Raw genomic sequence first — 20,523 nt, forward strand, 5'->3', positions numbered from 1 at the left:
TAAAATATTTTTATTCATGTCATTATATATTAGTTCCTTATAATTATATTAAACCGCAAAAATCAGTTTGATGTTTGATACTCAATCACACAAGCCCAGAGAAAAAAGTTGTACGCATTTGGAATATACATTATGTACAAGAATCGAACGAAGGCATATCATCATTTCCAGATAACCCAATAATACTTAAAAAACATTTACTGTACAGATATGTTTGAAAGCTGGTAGAGGCATAGAAAGCAACGAGCCACGCAGTGTCCCAAAATTATGTATTTACATTAATAGCAATGAGCTGTCGTAATGTGGTACAAATATTAACGATAAGTATTATTATGTAATGTGTATTATAGATGGCAGCAATGCGAATTATGACCAGTTAGTTTGTTTTGGACATTTACCTAATGAACAGAACTGTGAATAAGTACGTACGTATAGGATCTCGAAGTAGGTTTCCTTAAACATTGTGGGATGGCATATTTACTGAAGCTAAAGCAACGAATAAAAGAGGAATCGGGCACTAAAATAATTCAACGAACCATTGATCAGCGATACAGGTGAGATATATAAATATTGAAATAACTCCTAGAGTAAACCAAGGAAACAGGGTGGTCTAAGAGACCAGGGATTGGAAATAAAGCATACACTGTACTGTATCAGGTGGACAGATATTTATACCTTCGAAAAACAAATATCAAGGCTATAAAGAAAACGGAACGCAATGAGTGTCCTGCAAAATAGATATGTTTACTTTTCTGGAATTTAACTATTAGCAAATAGGGACAAATTTGAAAAGTTTAAGCCTCTGAATGTATGTCCGCTTAGGTTTGCGGACATAATCTTGAAAACCATTTGAAGTATAAAGTTTAGCCAATTTAGGTCTATGAGTAAGGCACAGCCCGATACTTTAAAATTAGGACTCACGTTACCCCTTATACTTGAAGTAGAGTATATGCGTTCGAAGTAGACGATTTTGTACTATTGTATGTACTAAACATTGATTTGATATTATTTATTAAATTTGTGGGAGTTTCTAATTAAAAGTAATCTATTATTATTTTTCCTCTTAACCATGAAATTACATCACAAAGTAACTAATTCACTATGAACGGATCCACGGACTTCGGTTTTAGGGTTCCTCCACATTAGTATAAAATAGTTCACGTGTTACTGAAATCATTGGAATTAATAAATCATATACATGGAACGTTGCAGAGTAATATTGCGGGTGAAGTCGCGGGTTAGTGCTAGTATATTCAGATTACTCAATATGTTTAGAGTAGTAAAACTTGCGAAATATTATTACAAAAATATTACCATATTTATGAAAGTCCAATGAAATTCACCCGAAATATCACATTTTTACTTAATCGTTTCAATACTGCACAGAGTTTCATAGCTAAACAAAGTAATGACATGAAGAGACATAATTCAAATTTTGTTACAGATATCACGTTTTTTCTACAGCGATGTCTGCAAAACGTTTGCGATTAGTTGCAAGCTGTGAATATGATATATCTACCAACATGAATAGTTTTAACTATCATGAATATGCAAACCATTTTTTATCGGTTGTACAATGCCAAGGCTTTGTGCTGATTGTTGGCAGATATATTGCATGATTCAGAGCAGGGTATTCTGAATGTGGCAATCAGCACTTAACACGTTAAGTCTTACTTACAGAGATTTAGTAACACTGGATGACGTTCAGTAATACGAGTAGATAACGCTTGTCTTCTTTATGCCACACACTATACCGAAGATGAAGAAAATGTTGATTTTGTAATGGAATCCGAACATCAGTCCCGTTGTACCTGTGAATGATGTATGACACAGACATTCCATTTCGATAACTCACCTAATTACACATGTAACTAACCCCGTAATTGTGTTTTGTTTATACATTATTTAGGGCCAATGCGGTATCGGTCCGATTAAATAAAACTCCTTCATCTCGAGTACGTAAATATGCTTTATATACGTAATATCATACTTTGTAATAACATTTCCCAAATGTATTAAACCTGATATATTAGGAAAGTTCCCATTTCGTGAAATTTGGTATTTAAGATTTTGAGCCACTGCCATTTAATAGGTAAATATTAAAATTTTTCTGGTACGTGAACCAAAATACTTTAGAACCTTACGTATCAAACCGTTGGTGAATGAAATTGTTTTCTAAAACCCGAACAGTTGGAAACATATATGTAGACTTTTCAAACATATTTTGAGTGAATTATTTTCTTATTTATGTCCTCTGAACCAATTTTATACAAATTTGTCTGCGGTTATAACGCGCCCATATGACGTGATTTCTATAACGAAACAAATATTTTTCACCTTAACATTGTTTTTAAACACCTTTTCATTCTTTCTAACATTACCACTTCTTGGGGCTCCTAGTTTTGTAAATTCGTAATGTATTTATTAATTTGTTTATAACAGTTTGTTTTGTGTTATATTTTATTGCAACTAATTTATATAATTGTATTTGCATCTAATTGTAGAAATTTTAAAACTTCCTACTTTATATAAATTTTATCATAGTGCTGACGCAAAGTTGGTTTATTACTTTCAAATTCTACGAAACCCCGCTTCAACACGCCTCCGGATAGTAGGTTATATATATGACAGTTGAATTTTAACTTGCCAAGAGTTTTATGATAGGTGCTTTTATAAATTTAAGCCGTTATCGTATTGGTACCGTAATAAAAAATAGTTGAATTGTGATTTGTACGTAAAGTGTACCACCAAAACATAAAAAATATTCAAAGTAAATAAACACGTAATGCTATAATAAAAGAGTTGTTAAAATTGATCTGTCCAGCCTTCACATCCTAGTTATAACCCGTGTTGAATGAAACATTGAAATAAGGAAATAATGAGTTCAATAACACAGGACACATACTTAGTTTATGATTAATGTGATCATGTTACAGAATAACGATGCATTTGTTTTTAACCAACTAGATTCTGAGATCCAACATGTAGAATGTTGATTAAACAAGACATTTTATATTGTACTAATATAAAGGAATAAATACAAAATCTTCTTTAATTTTAACACCTGGAACTGAAATGTAGACTATTCGTAATGAAAGGATAACGAAAATATTAATATTAGAATTACTTTTCCTGCCTGGCATCAAAATTATTTAAAACAATTTTAAAACCCAAATACCTTTCAAAATGTTACAAATAATTTTATTTGGCTAACTCACCCGATGTGCCTCTTTCTGAGCGAGATGGTAGCAGTCTTAGACAACTCCTCCAGTGATGAATCCATCACACACGACCACGCGAGCTCGACTGTTTGTTGTACCTGCAGTGCAGCCGCGCTGGAGCCTCTGGTATGGTACTTGGTACTGTCAAGGTCTACCGGTCCGCCACTGCCTCGCCACGCCGTTCAGCTGTTGGGAAAAGTGCCAGCTGATTGAGTGATGGCGAACCACGTGACCTAAACAACAACAAGCGGCGTGCGCACCTCCACGCTGCTCCGATAGTCAACAATCTACAAAGTGAGTGGCTCTGAGTGACACAATTATTGAAATACTTAATTACTAGGAATGTATATTTTATAAAAAAGATTGGCTTTAAGGAGCACACCAAAATTGGATATGTGCAAAGGAATTATTTCACATAACTGCTGCTCATTGAAATTGTGAATTTCTATGCCACCAAAATTAGGCTACTACAAAACACACATATCTTTTTTTATATATAAAAGTTTCAGTTATGAAGTTTTTACACAGCATTTATAGTATGACTATAATTCAGTAACTAATATAAATAGAATTGATTATAATATATTTTGATGTAGCGTGTAATTTAGTATAATGTACTAAACTGTAAGCTCTTGGACCAAAGACAGCATATACTTGTATGTAACGAAATTCACGTTTTGGCCTAAAAGAGAAACAAACTTTACATCATACTACAGAAGTAGATAAATAATGTTGTAGCCTACGTATGAAAACAAAGCTGCTTTTCAGTCAGAACAAGCAATTAAAATGGTGCAATCTGTTTTAGGTTTGAAAATATTTCTGTTACATATCAAAAGCTCTTAAGATAACTCTCCTGAATACAGAAAATGTGGAAGTTTTTTAAATAATATTTCACATGAAATTAAAGGCATTTAATTTGGGGAATCTTAGCAACTTTGTAAACAGGCCACATTAAAAACCGCTGAAGATAAAAATGTTAAATTTTCCACATGTACATGAGTTATTGCTTCGATAATAGACATTTCTATTCCTAAAATTATTTAATTTTGTAAAATTTATGTAATTGCATTTATTGCATTACATTTTATGAAAAGATTTCTCAAAGTCATAAATAAATACATGTCACTCCCTTAAGCTAATACTAAGGTACTCCAATCCCACATTTTTATCTTCAGCAGTTTTTATTATTTTTTAATATTTTGTATAGATTTCCCAATTTAAATCCCTTTAATTTTATGTGGCGTAATCAAGCAAAAAGTTTCTACTTTTACTGTTTTAGGAAAGTTATTTTCTAAAGAGCTATGAATTTAACATAAAAAATATTTTCCAAACCCAAAATTAATTGAAATATCATTCCATAGAAAATTGTTTAATATTACTTTATCTAACATTCCTGACACAATTTTTTTCTGGTGATTTGCGAATGCCAATTAATTTCTCTAGGGAAGAGTCTAAAGCCATTTCATTCCTGAAAAATAACAAAAATGTCGTAATTTAAAATGCAAAAAAATAGTTCAGTAATTATGAACCTTTCTGACTACATTCAAAAAGCCTATCACCTATTGCAAAACAAAGATCAGCTACTAAAACTGGCATGACAATTCATTTCAGTAAACAAATAATCTGAATAGTTAAAAAATCTTTATTAAAGAAGGGTTGTTGAAAGATTTCTACTTCATATTTTAAGAAATATAGATTCTCAAAACACCCGTTTTTTACCCATTAGTTAAAGTCCACAAAGCCGAAATACCTGTACGTGGCCGCTCTATAATCATCTCAATATCACACCCCACAGAAAGAATATCAGGGTTATAATCGTCTCAATATCACACCCCACAGAAAGAATATCAGGGTTATAATCGTCTCAATATCACACCCCACAGAAAGAATATCAGGGTTATAATCGTCTCAATATCACACCCCACAGAAAGAATATCAGGGTTATAATCGTCTCAATATCACACCCCACAGAAAGAATATCAGGGTTTGTAAGTATTCCTCCAACAAACATTTATGGCACAGTAAAATGGCTGTCATATAATGAATTCACAGTATTATAATTAATTTTAATCTATAATCAAACCATTATTCCAATCAGTCCCTGTGTTTTTTTACAGATAAGAAACGATACTAATAAACAAGGCTTTGAACGCGGAAGCGAAGGCTCTGGCTATGGCGATATGAGTTGAAATATCCATAACACTAGTTTTAATTGCTTTTAGAAACTGAATTTATATATACATAAAAGATAATTTATACAATATTATATATTGACATATAATCCTTCACAGCCTCACAACTATAAGGATGTTTTTTATTTTGAAAATTAAGTTACACTTTTTATTACAGGTAGTTGGATAATGTACACCCAGAAATAATTAGAAACTCTGATCATACTATTAGCAAGTACAACACTTACCTTGTACTTGCTCTTTTGCTCAAATATTTTTAATTCATTGAACTAAATTGAATTAGTTCGTCATCGAAGAGCTAAATATTTTTAATTAAACTATTGTTTTTAAATTATATTAAAGCATTTGTGGCCATTTTATGAAATGCATAAATAAGGAAACAAGAAATTTAAATAATAGTTCGTGTTTACAAAGATAAACAAATGTTTGAATTGCTAAAACTTAACAAGGGCATACTTTGAGGCGTCTAAAGCAGTTGAGTTAAAAAACTGTTTTGGCTTTGCGGCTTTACCTCCTCTCCCCTCCCCCCACATATTCACATCCGATTACTCTCCACAAATAAACTGCACAACAAACTTTAACTTGTTGAGCATTTAAAATTTATCCGTTGTGATTTCCATATATACAAAAATCAGTTTATTGATGAGTATCAATTATCCGTAGGGGCTGAAATACGATTGCAGCCCCTAGAAGAACTATATATCAACCTTCCGCCGTCCTGCATAGGTGAAATTTGACACACGTGTGTTAGTAGACACTAAATAGTCTGCCGATGCCGAAAAATAAACTAGATCAGAAGTCACTATATTTTCTTGATTGAGGTGCAATAATACAAACACTATTACAGCACCGAAAATATCTTAGACCAGAAGTAGATTACAATAGCCGGAATTTGTAGCATTTTTACTAAAGAAGACTTTTTAGACCTATGTATGTATATATTTTCTTGATTGAGGTGCAATAATACAAACACTATTACAGCACCGAAAATATCTTAGACCAGAAGTAGATTACAATAGCCGGAATTTGTAGCATTTTTATTAAAGAAGACTTTTCAGACCTATGTATGTATATATTTTCTTGATTGAGGTGCAATAATACAAACGCTATTAAAGCACCGAAAATATCTTAGACCAGATTACAATAGCCGAAATTTGTAGCATTTTTACTAAAGAAGACTTTTCAGACCTATGTATGTATATATTTTCTTGATTGGGGTGCAACAATACAAATGCTATTACAGCACCGAAAATATCTTAGACCAGAAGCAGATTAAAGTGGCCGGAAGTATACGGTTTTTAATCGAAGTACACAATTAATTGATACCAACATATATTATGTATACATTGTCTTGTGACGGAGAAAGACAATACACACTACTACTACACCGGAAATAACTTATACCGGAAGAAAATATCAAAGGCCGAATGTATACCATGTTTCACTAAATTAGGCTTCTTAGACCGAGTATGTAAAAAAAATGTTATCATGGTAACAGGAAAAACTATGCCATTGCGTGTGAAATGTAATGGACCCGAACCAGAAATGCTTCTCCAAACACTAAACCTAAAATAAGAGCCATTTATTTATTTTTATTTTATTTTTGATTAACAATTATCATAGGACTTGATAATATTACATTATTAGTGTTCTCACTACGTTAGTTTAATACGTTAGTATTAGTTTCTCACTAATATTACTACGACCTTAGTAATTTCTTCACTCTGGACTAAAATAGTTCAAGTGTTACTTAAATTATTGGAGCTATTCATTCAATTATTATTAAAAGTTACAGAGACACTTATGTATTTTATTGGTACTGATAAAGACTCTCCAACGTCAGAGCCCCAAAACATGGTTCTACTTAGTCTAATTATTCTGGAGATTGAAATATCTTTTAGTGACTATCACTTATTTTCTGGAGTGTCCATTATGCCATTAAAAAAACGTGCCTGTTGTTATTCAATAGGAAATTGCGAGCAACGCCGCGGGTGATTGCTATTATATAAAATTTTACGAATTACAAGACATATGAATAACTAGTCGTATACATAATATATAGGCATGCGTACACAGGTACACAATAAAGATTTGTTCCAAGAAGATATTGTAAACTGCACAGATTAGCCATAAAATCTTCCACAATTGACGAAAAATTAGCTAATAATGTTAAACATAGTCCATACTGGTCATACATAATAGACCAATTTGGGTTCCGACTTTTGTATTTGACATGCTGGGAGGTATTGTATGTCCACGGTCCTGCTTGTAAACGTAAAAACACGTGGAGGATATTAAATACTATTTTTCTTCTAATGACTCTTTCCTTGCTATTATAGTTCTATAGTTTTTATAATTTATTAATAGATGCATGATTGTGTTGTTAATATTTGTAAGAATGGAAAGTCCTTAATACTGAATCAATTTCCATACACAACACTCACAAACAGACATGAGTTCTAAATATTTAAATATTAAACAACACGAGGCATGATTGTAGTGCAGGTCATACGCCACTATGTGGAAATAAGAAGCTCCCACATAAGAAGAAGTTTCAATGGGAGCAATTAAATGAAGACAATTGTACAGTGTTACAGTTAAACAACCCATACTGAATTGTAGGCCATTGTGACCGTCATGAACAGGATTAATTGGATCTTTTAACAGCTAAGTTAGAGAGTCCTTTATGAAATATTATGTAACTTGTACCTAAACATAACGTTATAAAAGTTTACAAAATTACAAATTTGAGTTTATAAGTTAAAAAAAAAATAAAATGTATAATACAGAAAAATGGGATACTGTCAATATATTGCTCGATGGGAAATCCATACTATACGAGGAATAGAGCTTGAAACGTATTGTAATAAAAATTTAAAATGGGTTTGTATAACTGTCCAAAAATCACAAATTTGAGAAATTGTTAATTGATTAAAAAATTAATTGGAGTTTAGAACGACAATTTTCTCAACTCAATTCCCATTGTCACGCTTCTAATTTGGCTTTTTCAGTGATGAAGCCTAATACTCGTAAGAAACTCGTAAATAACTGATTATGTTTCTTTTCGTAGGTCCTAGATATGCCAGCACAAGCGCATTTATGACTATTCTTAAAAACGGAGTGTGGAATAGTAGTTCGAGAAACGTTGCCAATATAATCAATTTCAAGTTTTCGCACTCTTCGAAAAATGTTGACTATCATAATGCGTCATCTTACGTTATTATCATACATTTATTTGTATAATCCATCATAGTTAATGTCATTCACTTGTATTATCTGCCCATATATAGCAATGTAATAAACGAACAAAGTAATAATCACCACAATACAGGTAGTTATTTTAAAGCATTTTTTAAATTAGTAAATATATAATTGATTTTGGTGACAAACCGAAAGAGCACCATAACTCTAAAAAAAGGTATTTAAAAGGCCCACATTTAGTCTGTACGTATTAAAATTAAAGCGCGAGAGTGGAATTCGATGAATGCGTCAATATTTGAAACTCGGGTTTGAGTTAATTTGTTTGCTCTGTGATCACTCATCTTCGCATGCCTGTTTTCAGTGTCGTCAGTGGTGCGTAATGTCCCCTCTAACCAGTCATAACATCCAATACGAATTTAGTTTTATTACAGTAATTATATAATTATCAGCTATATCATATCCAAACTTTCTAAAATTAGGAGCTACACTGAGTAAATCTTTTATCACCATGTATATTATTTAGTTTTAGACATGAATTATTTACCTCTACATATAAAAAGTAAAGCTCTCACTCACTTCTCACTAATTCTCCAACACCCCCATAACCCAGACAGTGTACATTCTGCATACATATGCCTCAGACAAGTAAAGTAAAAGTGGCGTTGCTTTGATATCACTGTTGCCAAAACAGAAAACGAATTCACCATTAAAATCAGCAATTCTTTTTGTTTGAAACGGTATATAAATATTGATGCCAGTGTTGATTTATGTACTATATGAACTGTAAAACACATGCGTGTTAGATCGACATTATAATGTAGATTGTAAATTTCGAGGGAGCTTTTTAACATTAAAACTAATAAAGTTATGAAAGCTTTTAAAGTGTAATACGGGTTAAAAATTTTAAAACAAAGATTTTAATAACAAATTCATAATATTGGTCAGAAAATATATAGACATATGCTTTTAACTGTTTTAATGCATGGTTAATAATGCAGTGAATATGTATATAATTAAAAAGTTGCCGTGAATAAAACAACAGTTAAAATCTTAAATGTATATTATTTCCTGGCAGATATTTAAGTTCTTGATATAGAAATGTCTGTAGTTCAATTTAGAAACTTTTATTATACTTTAGAAATGTTTATAATTCTATTAGTTTTTATGTGAATGAGATTTAAAATAATTCATCAGACCGCTATTAATACCACACTATGTGACCATATAATAAACTATGAAACTATGTGATAATTACTTTTCTATTAATTACTTTGAGACTGCAAGTAAAATAATTGGGCAACATTTGAATTACTTATAGACAGTCACATGGTTAACAAAGCATTTCTGACACATTTTGTGTTAATTTACCTTATCCCAAAGAACAAATTCCCAAAATATTTCCCGACAGTTCGTAAATATCCTGTATGCCATTTCCGATATCGACAGATTTACTGTTTGCAGATTCGCGTTGTACTATAAACGCCCATACAAACAAAGTACATATACATTAAAAAATGTCATTTTGGAATATGGGATTTGTGGTCGGCGGTAATATGTATACTGCTTTCGGAAATCCCGTCATGAGATTGAGTACAATAGAAACATTTCTATGAAATATACCAACAAACTTTGCTTTACGAAAATTACTAGACTCAAAGTACAATTTATTAATTTGAACACATTTTGAAATTGTGTTAGATTTGATGTAATTCTTTTCCAGTGGAGTGTAATTCTTTTCTTAGTTCCGCGTACTACCTACTTTGAATGCATTCCAACATCATTGCTAAATGGCACATTGCCATTTTATGGTTTGTCCATGGTGCATTATTCATTTAAAACAAAGATAAGTGATTTAAGACCTCCACTCGGTAGGAATACTATTTTAGGCTGTTACTAAGAGCATTATTGTAATCGGTGATAGCCTACTTCTACGAGAGTCGTTAATATAACACAGTTACATTCGTGCTCATAAAATACTATAAAAGCCACTATTGTATTTATTACAATTTATCAAATTCTAAGCGACTCATCTAGAGTGCTAAGCTAAAATAGCAGCTATGCAGTGAAGGAAGGGGGCTGTTCTCCCTCAAAGGGCAGGCAGGGCCTCGGGGAAGGAAAGCGACCATAGTAGTATTGTTACACCTGCTTCACAGTAATTGGTTGCACGTAGTAGTCTTGTTCATTATCGCGACGTTCAATTCAGGGAAATTAGGATAGCCAGAGACCCTACTTTCTCCTGCATGGCAGTGAACGACTTTTGTTACTTAAGACGAGACATAAGAAGATGGGTTATATTTGTGAATACACGCAACTCCTTTTAAGATTTCTTCTGATATGTTCAAAATAAAGTCAGGATACATATTTTTAATACTAATACATTACATCAGGATGTGTGGTTTATATTTTTCCATAAAATCAATCGTAGTTACCATACGAAGAATTATCTCATTAAGATTTAATATATATTTCATACACACTCCACTTTGAATGTTAATTACAATTGCAAATTTCCACAAGCAAAAAGTATAGTTAGGAGCTGAGAGTCAATTTTCGTTGTATAAACATGCAACCTTATTTTCTTGAAATCGATGGATGAGTTTTCCTTAAGAAAGATACTGATCGCCAGTCGCGTTGGAGTCTAAATAGGAGGGTAGCAAGAGGGTCAAAAATATCAAGCAATATTTTTTACCCGAATCGCATCATTACGGATTTTTGAGCTTAAAACCAAATTCAAGACACATAAATATTAAAGATATCAGCCTCAGACTACGAGACTAAGAAACTAAGTCACCTCTTTTAGAGTCTTTATAGAATTGGTTGAATAGATTCAACTGTTCAAATTTTCTTAAACGACAGTTGGTTTTAAATCTATTCAGTGCAGTAAGAAAATGTGACTAGAGAGCAATTATTAATACGCTTTTGGTACCCTCCCATTTCTACCTCCCTCCCCCCTCCCACGCAAAGCACAACGACTGAGTATCGATTTATTTTTCAGGGAGATTAAAAAAACTAGGTTGTGGGATAATACAACGCAAATTGACTCTCGGCTGCAAGATTAGTTCTGTAAAAGTTGCAAATGCCAAGAAATACTATTTTGACGCATGAGAATAAGAAGCATAGGCTGTCTGTTAGCGAAGTAATGGTATCTGAGCGAATAGCATGAGAATATTTCTGTGGCAATGTCTAGTTTTGTTGTTTTGTCACGTGGTTCCAGATACCGGGTTCTCTGCAATAGCGCGAAACCGCTACTCAGCTAACAATCGGAAGTGAGCATTTAATACTGTATAAACTGTAATCTGCTACAAGCTTTAGAAGTGTTGGGTCTGATGGTGGTGTGTTATAAACACAGTTTTAACATTTTAACATGTGTCATAATGAGTCACTTGAATTTTTTAAGTTGTGTATAATTGAATTTATCAAACATTTTACCGTGAGCTTGGTTTTTAAAGCTATTTTATAAAGATTTTTATCCAAAATATGTTATAAACTACGAAATTTATGAACATGTAATTTATAACATTTGTAATAAATCGAAACTGGATATAAATACAGAAATCGGAGTAAACTTTGTAATGCAGTTTTTTAAGAAAATCTGTATATATAATTTAATATTCTGTAATAAATAATATTTGTATAGCAAAAACTGTATAGTTCTGTAATAAATAGTACAGTGTTTATAGTAAAAAAGAAAATATTTTCAAAAATCAAGAAATTTGTCAGACAGAGCGGACGAGGTTTTGTACGAAATACGTCTGTACAACTGATATTACTGTCTACTAAAATATTTACACCTATATGGATGTCTCGCTCCGTAATACAGTTCCGTGTACTGTGCATGTGTATATGATTGTAATATGTTTTCCTGTACTGTCTAAATGTATGAATCTACTACGTTTTCCTGTACTGTGTATATGTATGAGTCTACTACGTTTTCCTGTACTGTCTAAATGTATGAATCTACTACGTTTTCCTGTACTGTGTATATGTATGAGTCTACTACGTTTTCCTCTACTGTCTAAATGTATGAATCTACTACATTTTCCTGTACTGTCTAAATGTATGAATCTACTACTTTTTCCTGTACTGTGTATATGTATGAGTCTACTACGTTTTCCTGTACTGTCTATATGTATGAATCTTCTACGTTTTCCTGTACTGTGTATATGTACGAGTCTACTACGTTTTCCTGTACTGTCTATATGTATGAATCTACTACGTTTTCCTGTACTGTGTATATGTATGAGTCTACTACGTTTTCCTGTACTGTCTATATGTATGAATCTACTACGTTTTCCTGTACTGTGTATATGTATGATTCTAAACTTCAGCGAAGAGCTGAAAGTGTGAACAAAACCTTAGTAGAGTAGCCATGGATTTATAAAATTTACACCTGGCGTAGAGAAAGTATGTTGAGTACCAACAGTTTTCTGCACTTAAGGAATGGTTTTTTGTTTTAATTTTCTTTTTCAAAATTTTTTATAAACATTTTAAGCTAGTCCTAATCGATTAGAATGCGTATTGGTAGTTGGTATTGAACATCAAAATATCTTTTAACTGTATAAATGAATTACAGAAATATATTTATTTACTGAATTAATTACCCTTGTAATTAAATGCGTTAGTATCCACTTGGCTGAAGCTTATCACTCATCACTCATCACTCAAAGGACTGCAAAAACAGTTGTTTTTTACATGTAAACTTGACAGTGTTACTGTGTTGATTAATTATGTAATACAAATAAAATAAAACGTTATGTTTTAATTTTGTTCCCGTATGGTAAAAACGATTGTTCGCCACACGGAGCAAAAAATCATCTCCATACGGAGCACGGAGTCTTTAAGGGCATCACCTCAATCGTAAACTTCATTGTATACCGAAAACCAACAATTTTGCTCCTAGGATGAACACTAATACTAGATCATATTGAAAAAGATTAACACTCGCTTTTTCGAATTTGATCGTTTTTTGTTGAAGTTTTTATAGATTACCTCAAACTTTGCAATACTAGTTCAATACTAGTATGACTATGTAATGTTTGAATGTAATAAAAATTAAACAAAATTTTATATATTTTCCAAATAAAATCTTTTTGTCACAAAGAGCAAAAGTGTCTTTTGGAGCTTTTAATCTTATTGTCGAGTGATGTAAAACAAATTGCGCACTGAAATCAACAATTTTGGCTCCTAGTGAAGAAACTATTAGTCACGTGAAATCCGAGCTATTTTATTTGGTCTGATTCGCTACACGGTAACACCAACTCTAATTTCTTAAAAAAGTACAAAATTACAGTCAAAATTTCTCACACAGCTTTGACATTGGCTTGAAACACAACACTAAATATATAGATGTAGAAGCTTAGCTTGGGCAGTGTGACAACATCGTGGTTATACGAGTATTTTACGGACTTAATCCCCAAACATTTATAGCTCTCTACAACAGCTTTACTGAGTGGCGGGAACTCGTATGGAGCGTGAACAGCCTTTTACGATGTCATCGTATCCGCACTCGCGGGGATTTACATGATTATATATTTGTTGTGAGAGTTATACCTCATCTAATATTCATCAATCATTTATGGGCAAATGAAACAGAAATTGGAATTCGAGAAAAGTCAGACCCGTATCTGCAAGTCGCTATCAAAATATAATTATTGTATTCATTACTATACTGAAAATATAATATAAAAAAGTTAAATATACATACTTAGTGTTTTTTTTTTCAGAGAGATTTTTAACTGGTTAATTAAAAAAATTGTTAAAATTGTAAGAATACTAGGAGTTGAACGCATTTCGCACGTAATTTCGTAGGATTTGAACGTGAATATATATAACTTGTTGTTTTTACCAAGCTTACTCTATACTTTCATATAGTAAATGTAAACAAATCTAAGATAGTATTTAAATTAAATAAAAATATGGTTGTGCCGTCAAAAAAATATTTGGAAAGAACAGTTGATTACATTTTAATAGGCTCTTTCAATTAAAATTTTGCAACTTTAGTGACCAAGATAGGATTGTTCTTTATTTTATAGACCTGTGTTACGTAGCCCGGAGAGATTCTCGAAATAAGAATAGGCCTATATTTATACTAGGAACAAAAAAATACAATCACAATACAATCAATGCAATATTTATACTAGGGTTCAATACAATCGGTTCAATAATTTACGTGTGAAAGCATAACAAACAAACAAAGGCATTTATAATATTATTAAGGATAGTTACAAAATTAAGGCTGAAGTTAAAGTTGTGCCCCTAAATGATAATATTTACAGTTCGCGATATTGGTTGGTCTAGTTTTTTTAGAAAATCTAGGGATTTCTTAAAAGAAATATCCTTAATATACCTAGCATTAAGATGCAATATGGCTACAATAACTGCAGCCCTTATATTAGTTTAAATTTTATGTGAGATCGAGATTTTTATCGATTGTCACAGACCAGAAAATTTACGGCACAAAATGTGCAGATTGAAATTCATCATAAAAAGAGTGCGTCATAACGGTATAACGCGGCTTTGTTTTCATAAGGACATAAAACGCGCCGATAATCAAGGTACTGTAATAGCCCAAGATTGTTTTATTGCCACCATCAACTGCAGCGTGCACTTCATTTTTTATGTCTGAAATTAGCCTGTTGATGAACTGAACAAAAACTATAATGTTAGTCCCCCGTCATGTCACTGTTTCTGTAAAAATCAACTGCAGCGTGCAATTCAGACTGCGTTTTTATGTCTGAAATAGCCTGTTGATGAACTGAACAAAAACTATAATGTTAGTCCCTCGTCATGTCACTGTTTCTGTAAAAATCAACTGCAGCGTGCACTTCAGACTGCGTTTTTATGTCTGAAATAGCCTGTTGATGAACTGAACAAAAACTATAATGTTAGTCCCTCGTCATGTCACTGTTTCTGTAAAAATCAACTGCAGCGTGCACTTCAGACTGCGTTTTTATGTCTGAAATAGCCTGTTGATGAACTGAACAAAAACTATAATGTTAGTCCCTCGTCATGTCACTGTTTTTGTAAAAATCAACTGCAGCGTGCACTTCAGACTGCGTTTTTATGTCTGAAATAGCCTGTTGATGAACTGAACAAAAACTATAATGTTAGTCCCTCGTCATGTCACTGTTTCTGTAAAAATCAACTGCAGCGTGCACTTCAGACTGCGTTTTTATGTCTGAAATAGCCTGTTGATGAACTGAACAAAAACTATAATGTTAGTCCCTCGTCATGTCACTGTTTCTGTAAAAATCAACTGCAGCGTGCACTTCAGACTGCGTTTTTATGTCTGAAATAGCCTGTTGATGAACTGAACAAAAACTATAATGTTAGTCCCTCGTCATGTCACTGTTTTTGTAAAAATCAACTGCAGCGTGCACTTCAGACTGCGTTTTTATGTCTGAAATAGCCTGTTGATGAACTGAACAAAAACTATAATGTTAGTCCCTCGTCATGTCACTGTTTTTGTAAAAATCAACTGCAGCGTGCACTTCAGACTGCGTTTTTATGTCTGAAATAGCCTGTTGATGAACTGAACAAAAACTATAATGTTAGTCCCTCGTCATGTCACTGTTTCTGTAAAAATCAACTGCAGCGTGCACTTCAGACTGCGTTTTTATGTCTGAAATAGCCTGTTGATGAACTGAACAAAAACTATAATGTTAGTCCCTCGTCATGTCACTGTTTCTGTAAAAATCAACTGCAGCGTGCACTTCAGACTGCGTTTTTATGTCTGAAATAGCCTGTTGATGAACTGAACAAAAACTATAATGTTAGTCCCTCGTCACGTCATTGTTTCTGTAAAAATCAACTGCAGCGTGCACTTCAGACTGGTTTTTATGTCTGAAATAGCCTGTTGATGAACTGAACAAAAACTATAATGTTAGTCCCTCGTCATGTCATTGTTTCTGTAAAAATCAACTGCAGCGTGCACTTCAGACTGGTTTTTATGTCTGAAATAGCCTGTTGATGAACTGAACAAAAACTATAATGTTAGTCCCTCGTCATGTCACTGTTTCTGTAAAAATATCCTGAAATTGTCCGGATGTAGTGGTCAGTCTTAAACTCGACGCTTTGTAGATACGAGTTAAAAAGAATACGAGAATAATTGTAAATATGAATACAAGTTTAATGATAGTAAATTAAGAGTTTCAATTCACTGAATAAGATTTAAATATTTTAATAAGTGTTTCTTGTTAGTTAATTTTAACTTCATACTACACTATCAAGGTAGTACATACAACACTTGTAACTATCTATTCAAAAATGATTAAATGGTACTATACTTTGTTTACTTAGCGTCACAAACAGAAGAGCAGGAAGCCCCTCATTGCACTTGGTCCTAAATGGACCTTTGTGCAGCTTCCGTAGTGGCACGAAATATTCTGTCACTTGAATATAAGACGGGTGAGGTTAGCAGTAAGGATAGTGAGCATGAGGAGGGATTCACCTTAGAAGAAAAGGGGCTCACTCTGTTTCAGTTTCTTCCAGTAAAATATGATAGTAGCCAGTTCTCCATGTTAGGCTAGCAATAGCTCACAACAATGAGAGCTCCATCGACTTCAACATTAATCCTCCGCAGTAAACCGATCCTATTGATTAACCACTTTATCCCAATATCTTGATTAGTTCCCGGACGCCATGGAGTTGCCGGGTAGGGTACGATAAGCGGACCCGGTTTTTTATATCGAAGAATGTAATCACCGATACCTAATATTCGCATCTCAAATCCTAGACTATCAATCGATATAACAGTATCTACAGTCCTCAGCAACAATCATATGTTTTAAATTAAAATATGAAATTAATATTTGCAGTGATCAAACAAATTATTATTATAAACAAAATTAGGAAAACTGAAGACGACCATATTCGTTCCTCTCACAGTTACAGTTGTTTCTTTAACACAAATTTCACATAATGGGTTTTTCGGTACACATGTCTTATCATCTTTCAAAGCAATGCCGTCTAGGTTTTTTAAAATTGACTGCCATTTTTAATAATCAAATAATGTTACGTACATAAAATTGAACAATTAATTACCCTATGTGTATTATTTGAAAGTGTTAACAGCTGTTGATATATATATTATTTAAGTTAATTGTTCAAATTAGTATCGATTGATTATATCGATGGTTATGATTAAGTAATATCGTTTGCCAATTTCGATATAAAATCCGGGTCCGCTTATCGTACTCTACCCGAGTTGCCATATGCATGTGACTGATCAGTTTTTCTGTACTCACATACAGTGTAGGTTGAACTGGAAAGTATATTATTTACGTCCCATTTCTAATCTTGATATAAGACATATTGTATGTGATAAATGGATATTTATTTTTGTATAACGAGAACGTCTATTCTTTTCAGTTTACACATACAAATGTTGTTTCACAACACATAACTAAGTATGCTACATTTTAACATTTACTAGTAACATTTATTGGAATAAAGTATATCAATACAAAATTAGCACATTTTGCTCCAACATAATAAATGGAATTGACTGCCGACTAAGAATTTGCTAGTTTCATAATTTTATTTTTAAAACACAACAAAATCTATACAAAACACAAAATTTTGAAATACTGATCACCGTTTTGAAACAGTTCAATATTAAGGAAAACATTTCGCCGAATGTTTTCGAGATGTATGTACGATCTCTAGATATAACGAAGCTATCTTAAGTGGGATTGATTCAATGCGAATGTTGAGTACAAAGTGGAAGGTAAACTCAAAAATTCCCATTGAATCAACCCTTCCCACCGTAGCTACGTTATGTGTAGAAAACTCGGTTACTCCACTGTGCTTTGGGATAGTGTCTAAAACATCGTAGTGCACTCAATGATACAATTAAAACACCTTTTCACCTGCATTACTGTACACTTGATTTTGTAATCTATATGTTTTCTGATGGCGAAACGATGCAAAGAGTTCGTTCAGAACTTCTTCGTCTCCGACTCGTTTTTAACTGTTCAGATAAATGAACATTATAATACTAATTGACGTTTCATTTAAAGAACAACTGCATTTGATTTTCCCTTATATTCTGGACAAATACTTACCCAGTATGTAGGTAAGTATTGTGACAGATAAATTACACTATGAATAAACGAGAGTGTTAAAAAGTATTTTAGGTTTCATAAAAACTATGAAATTTAATTTTTATTACTCCACTTATCTTTAAATAAAAGTAATCATTATTTTTGTCTACAAACCTTTAAAATGTGTCATCTTATTTGTCACATATATGCATTTTACAAAGTAATGAAGTTTAAGAATATTGCTTTAATACTCGTAGCTTGTATTTGTACAATACAAATGAATATAACGTGGTAAAGTGGTAAAGTCACTTTTTAAGTTTTTGTAAAAAAACCCGACATAGTAACAGGCGATGAATTCCATACGGTAAGCACATACTAGATAAAAGGTGCCTATTTTTTAAGGTTTTAAAGAGACGTAACACAACTTTACATAGATTCTCAACTTCTAATGGTGTATCTTGAAAACTAGGGTTTGCTCAATGTTTTGGGTAAATTTTTCTAAACAAGTTTGTACTAATGCCTTTATAATAATAATATAATTTTATTTCTAAAAATGACTATTAGAGTTTGATAAAATATTTCCGTAATACGGGAGTTTCACTTTACACAAAGCAATTTCAGACGCAAAGCGATCAAATTTGATATACCTGTCACAGCTTAGCTTAGTTACCGTTACCACAATGTTTCCTACATGCATGCATTACATTATATTCAGTTTTAGTTACGATAATTGATCTGCCGAAAGTCTAGGAGCAGAGATCCAATTTTCATTGCATAAGAACTCAATACAGGTTTTCGTGATATCGATAGAGAAATTTTAAAATAAAAAAGAAATTTATTATCTGATGCGTTGATTTTGATGAAGTTGAATAAGGAGACAAAAAGGGTTAAAAATTGTAATCGATATTTTTCTCAGCTCATACATTTTTAACTTAACATACTTAAAACCAATCGTCAGTTATGTAATAAATAGTTATATCATCGCAGGCAATAAGGTAAAGAGACAGAAAATTAGATTCTCAGCTCTTATGATCGGTCTCTAACGATTGGCTGACGCTGATTTATATTGTAGTTTCATGTCTAGTGGTTAGGTTTAAGTGCAGCAAGCAAACAAACCAATGATATAACAAATATTATAATTTGATCTTTTAAACCATTACCACATTTTCACATTTCGACCTTCAACACTTGGCGTGGCTGATAACACATTTCTTTTTAAATAAACAAAAACTAGGTTGTACTTATAGAAAAAGATTGGCACGGTTCATGAACTAAAATCCATAATTATACACTTGGCTGAGTAAAACTGGATCAATTCTAATAGTGAACAACATAATTCTTCAGCATTGCAAATGAAGAAAATGTTATTAATCTTGTAACATGGAAATTCCAACACAAGTATGCGTCGTATTTCTCGCAGTTTAGACTATTCTTTCACATAGTAAACCTGTGAGTTAAGTAATATTTCACCCGCATCACCATTCTGTGCAAGGCCTTCATTTAAATGACCATGAAAGACGATTTGGTTTTGGTCAATGGTTATTGAACCAATGTAGAGAGTACAAAGCCTTTGTTCCTTGTATTTACTAGGCTGATGAAGCTCAGTTTCGACAAGACAATATACATTTGCTCATAAATACTCACAACATGCACACTTGATCTCTTTGAAATACTAAAATCACTAAGACAACTAGTTTTCTATAATAACATTTTGCTTTAAATATTATAAGTTACATGTAAATTTTAACCTCAAAATTCACATTAGAAGTTAGGGGACACATTAAATAAGCTAATTTATTTAAAACTTATTGTACATTTTAAAACATTTAAGAAATGTCCTACTGTCTACGCCCATCTAAATACAGC

The 20,523-nt window shown here is 32.4% G+C and overlaps 1 protein-coding gene across 2 annotated transcripts in view; it reads right to left on the reverse strand.

Annotated features, from left to right (window-relative positions):
• The window catches only part of LOC124359196 (5-phosphohydroxy-L-lysine phospho-lyase), a 177,089-nt gene that overhangs the window by 66,062 nt on the left and 90,504 nt on the right, over positions 1–20,523 (reverse strand). Inside the window, exon 2 of one of the 2 annotated variants that reach the window (XM_046811746.1) lies at positions 3,219–3,407. The exons of the other annotated variant lie outside the window; for it this stretch is intronic. Within the exon in view, the coding sequence (XP_046667702.1) occupies positions 3,219–3,283 (65 nt within the window). The 5' untranslated portion in view covers positions 3,284–3,407. The remainder of the gene's footprint in view (positions 1–3,218; positions 3,408–20,523) is intronic. 2 annotated transcript variants of the gene reach the window in all.

This window comes from Homalodisca vitripennis, chromosome 4 (genome assembly GCF_021130785.1).
Source record: "Homalodisca vitripennis isolate AUS2020 chromosome 4, UT_GWSS_2.1, whole genome shotgun sequence".
NCBI lineage: Eukaryota > Metazoa > Arthropoda > Insecta > Hemiptera > Cicadellidae > Homalodisca > Homalodisca vitripennis.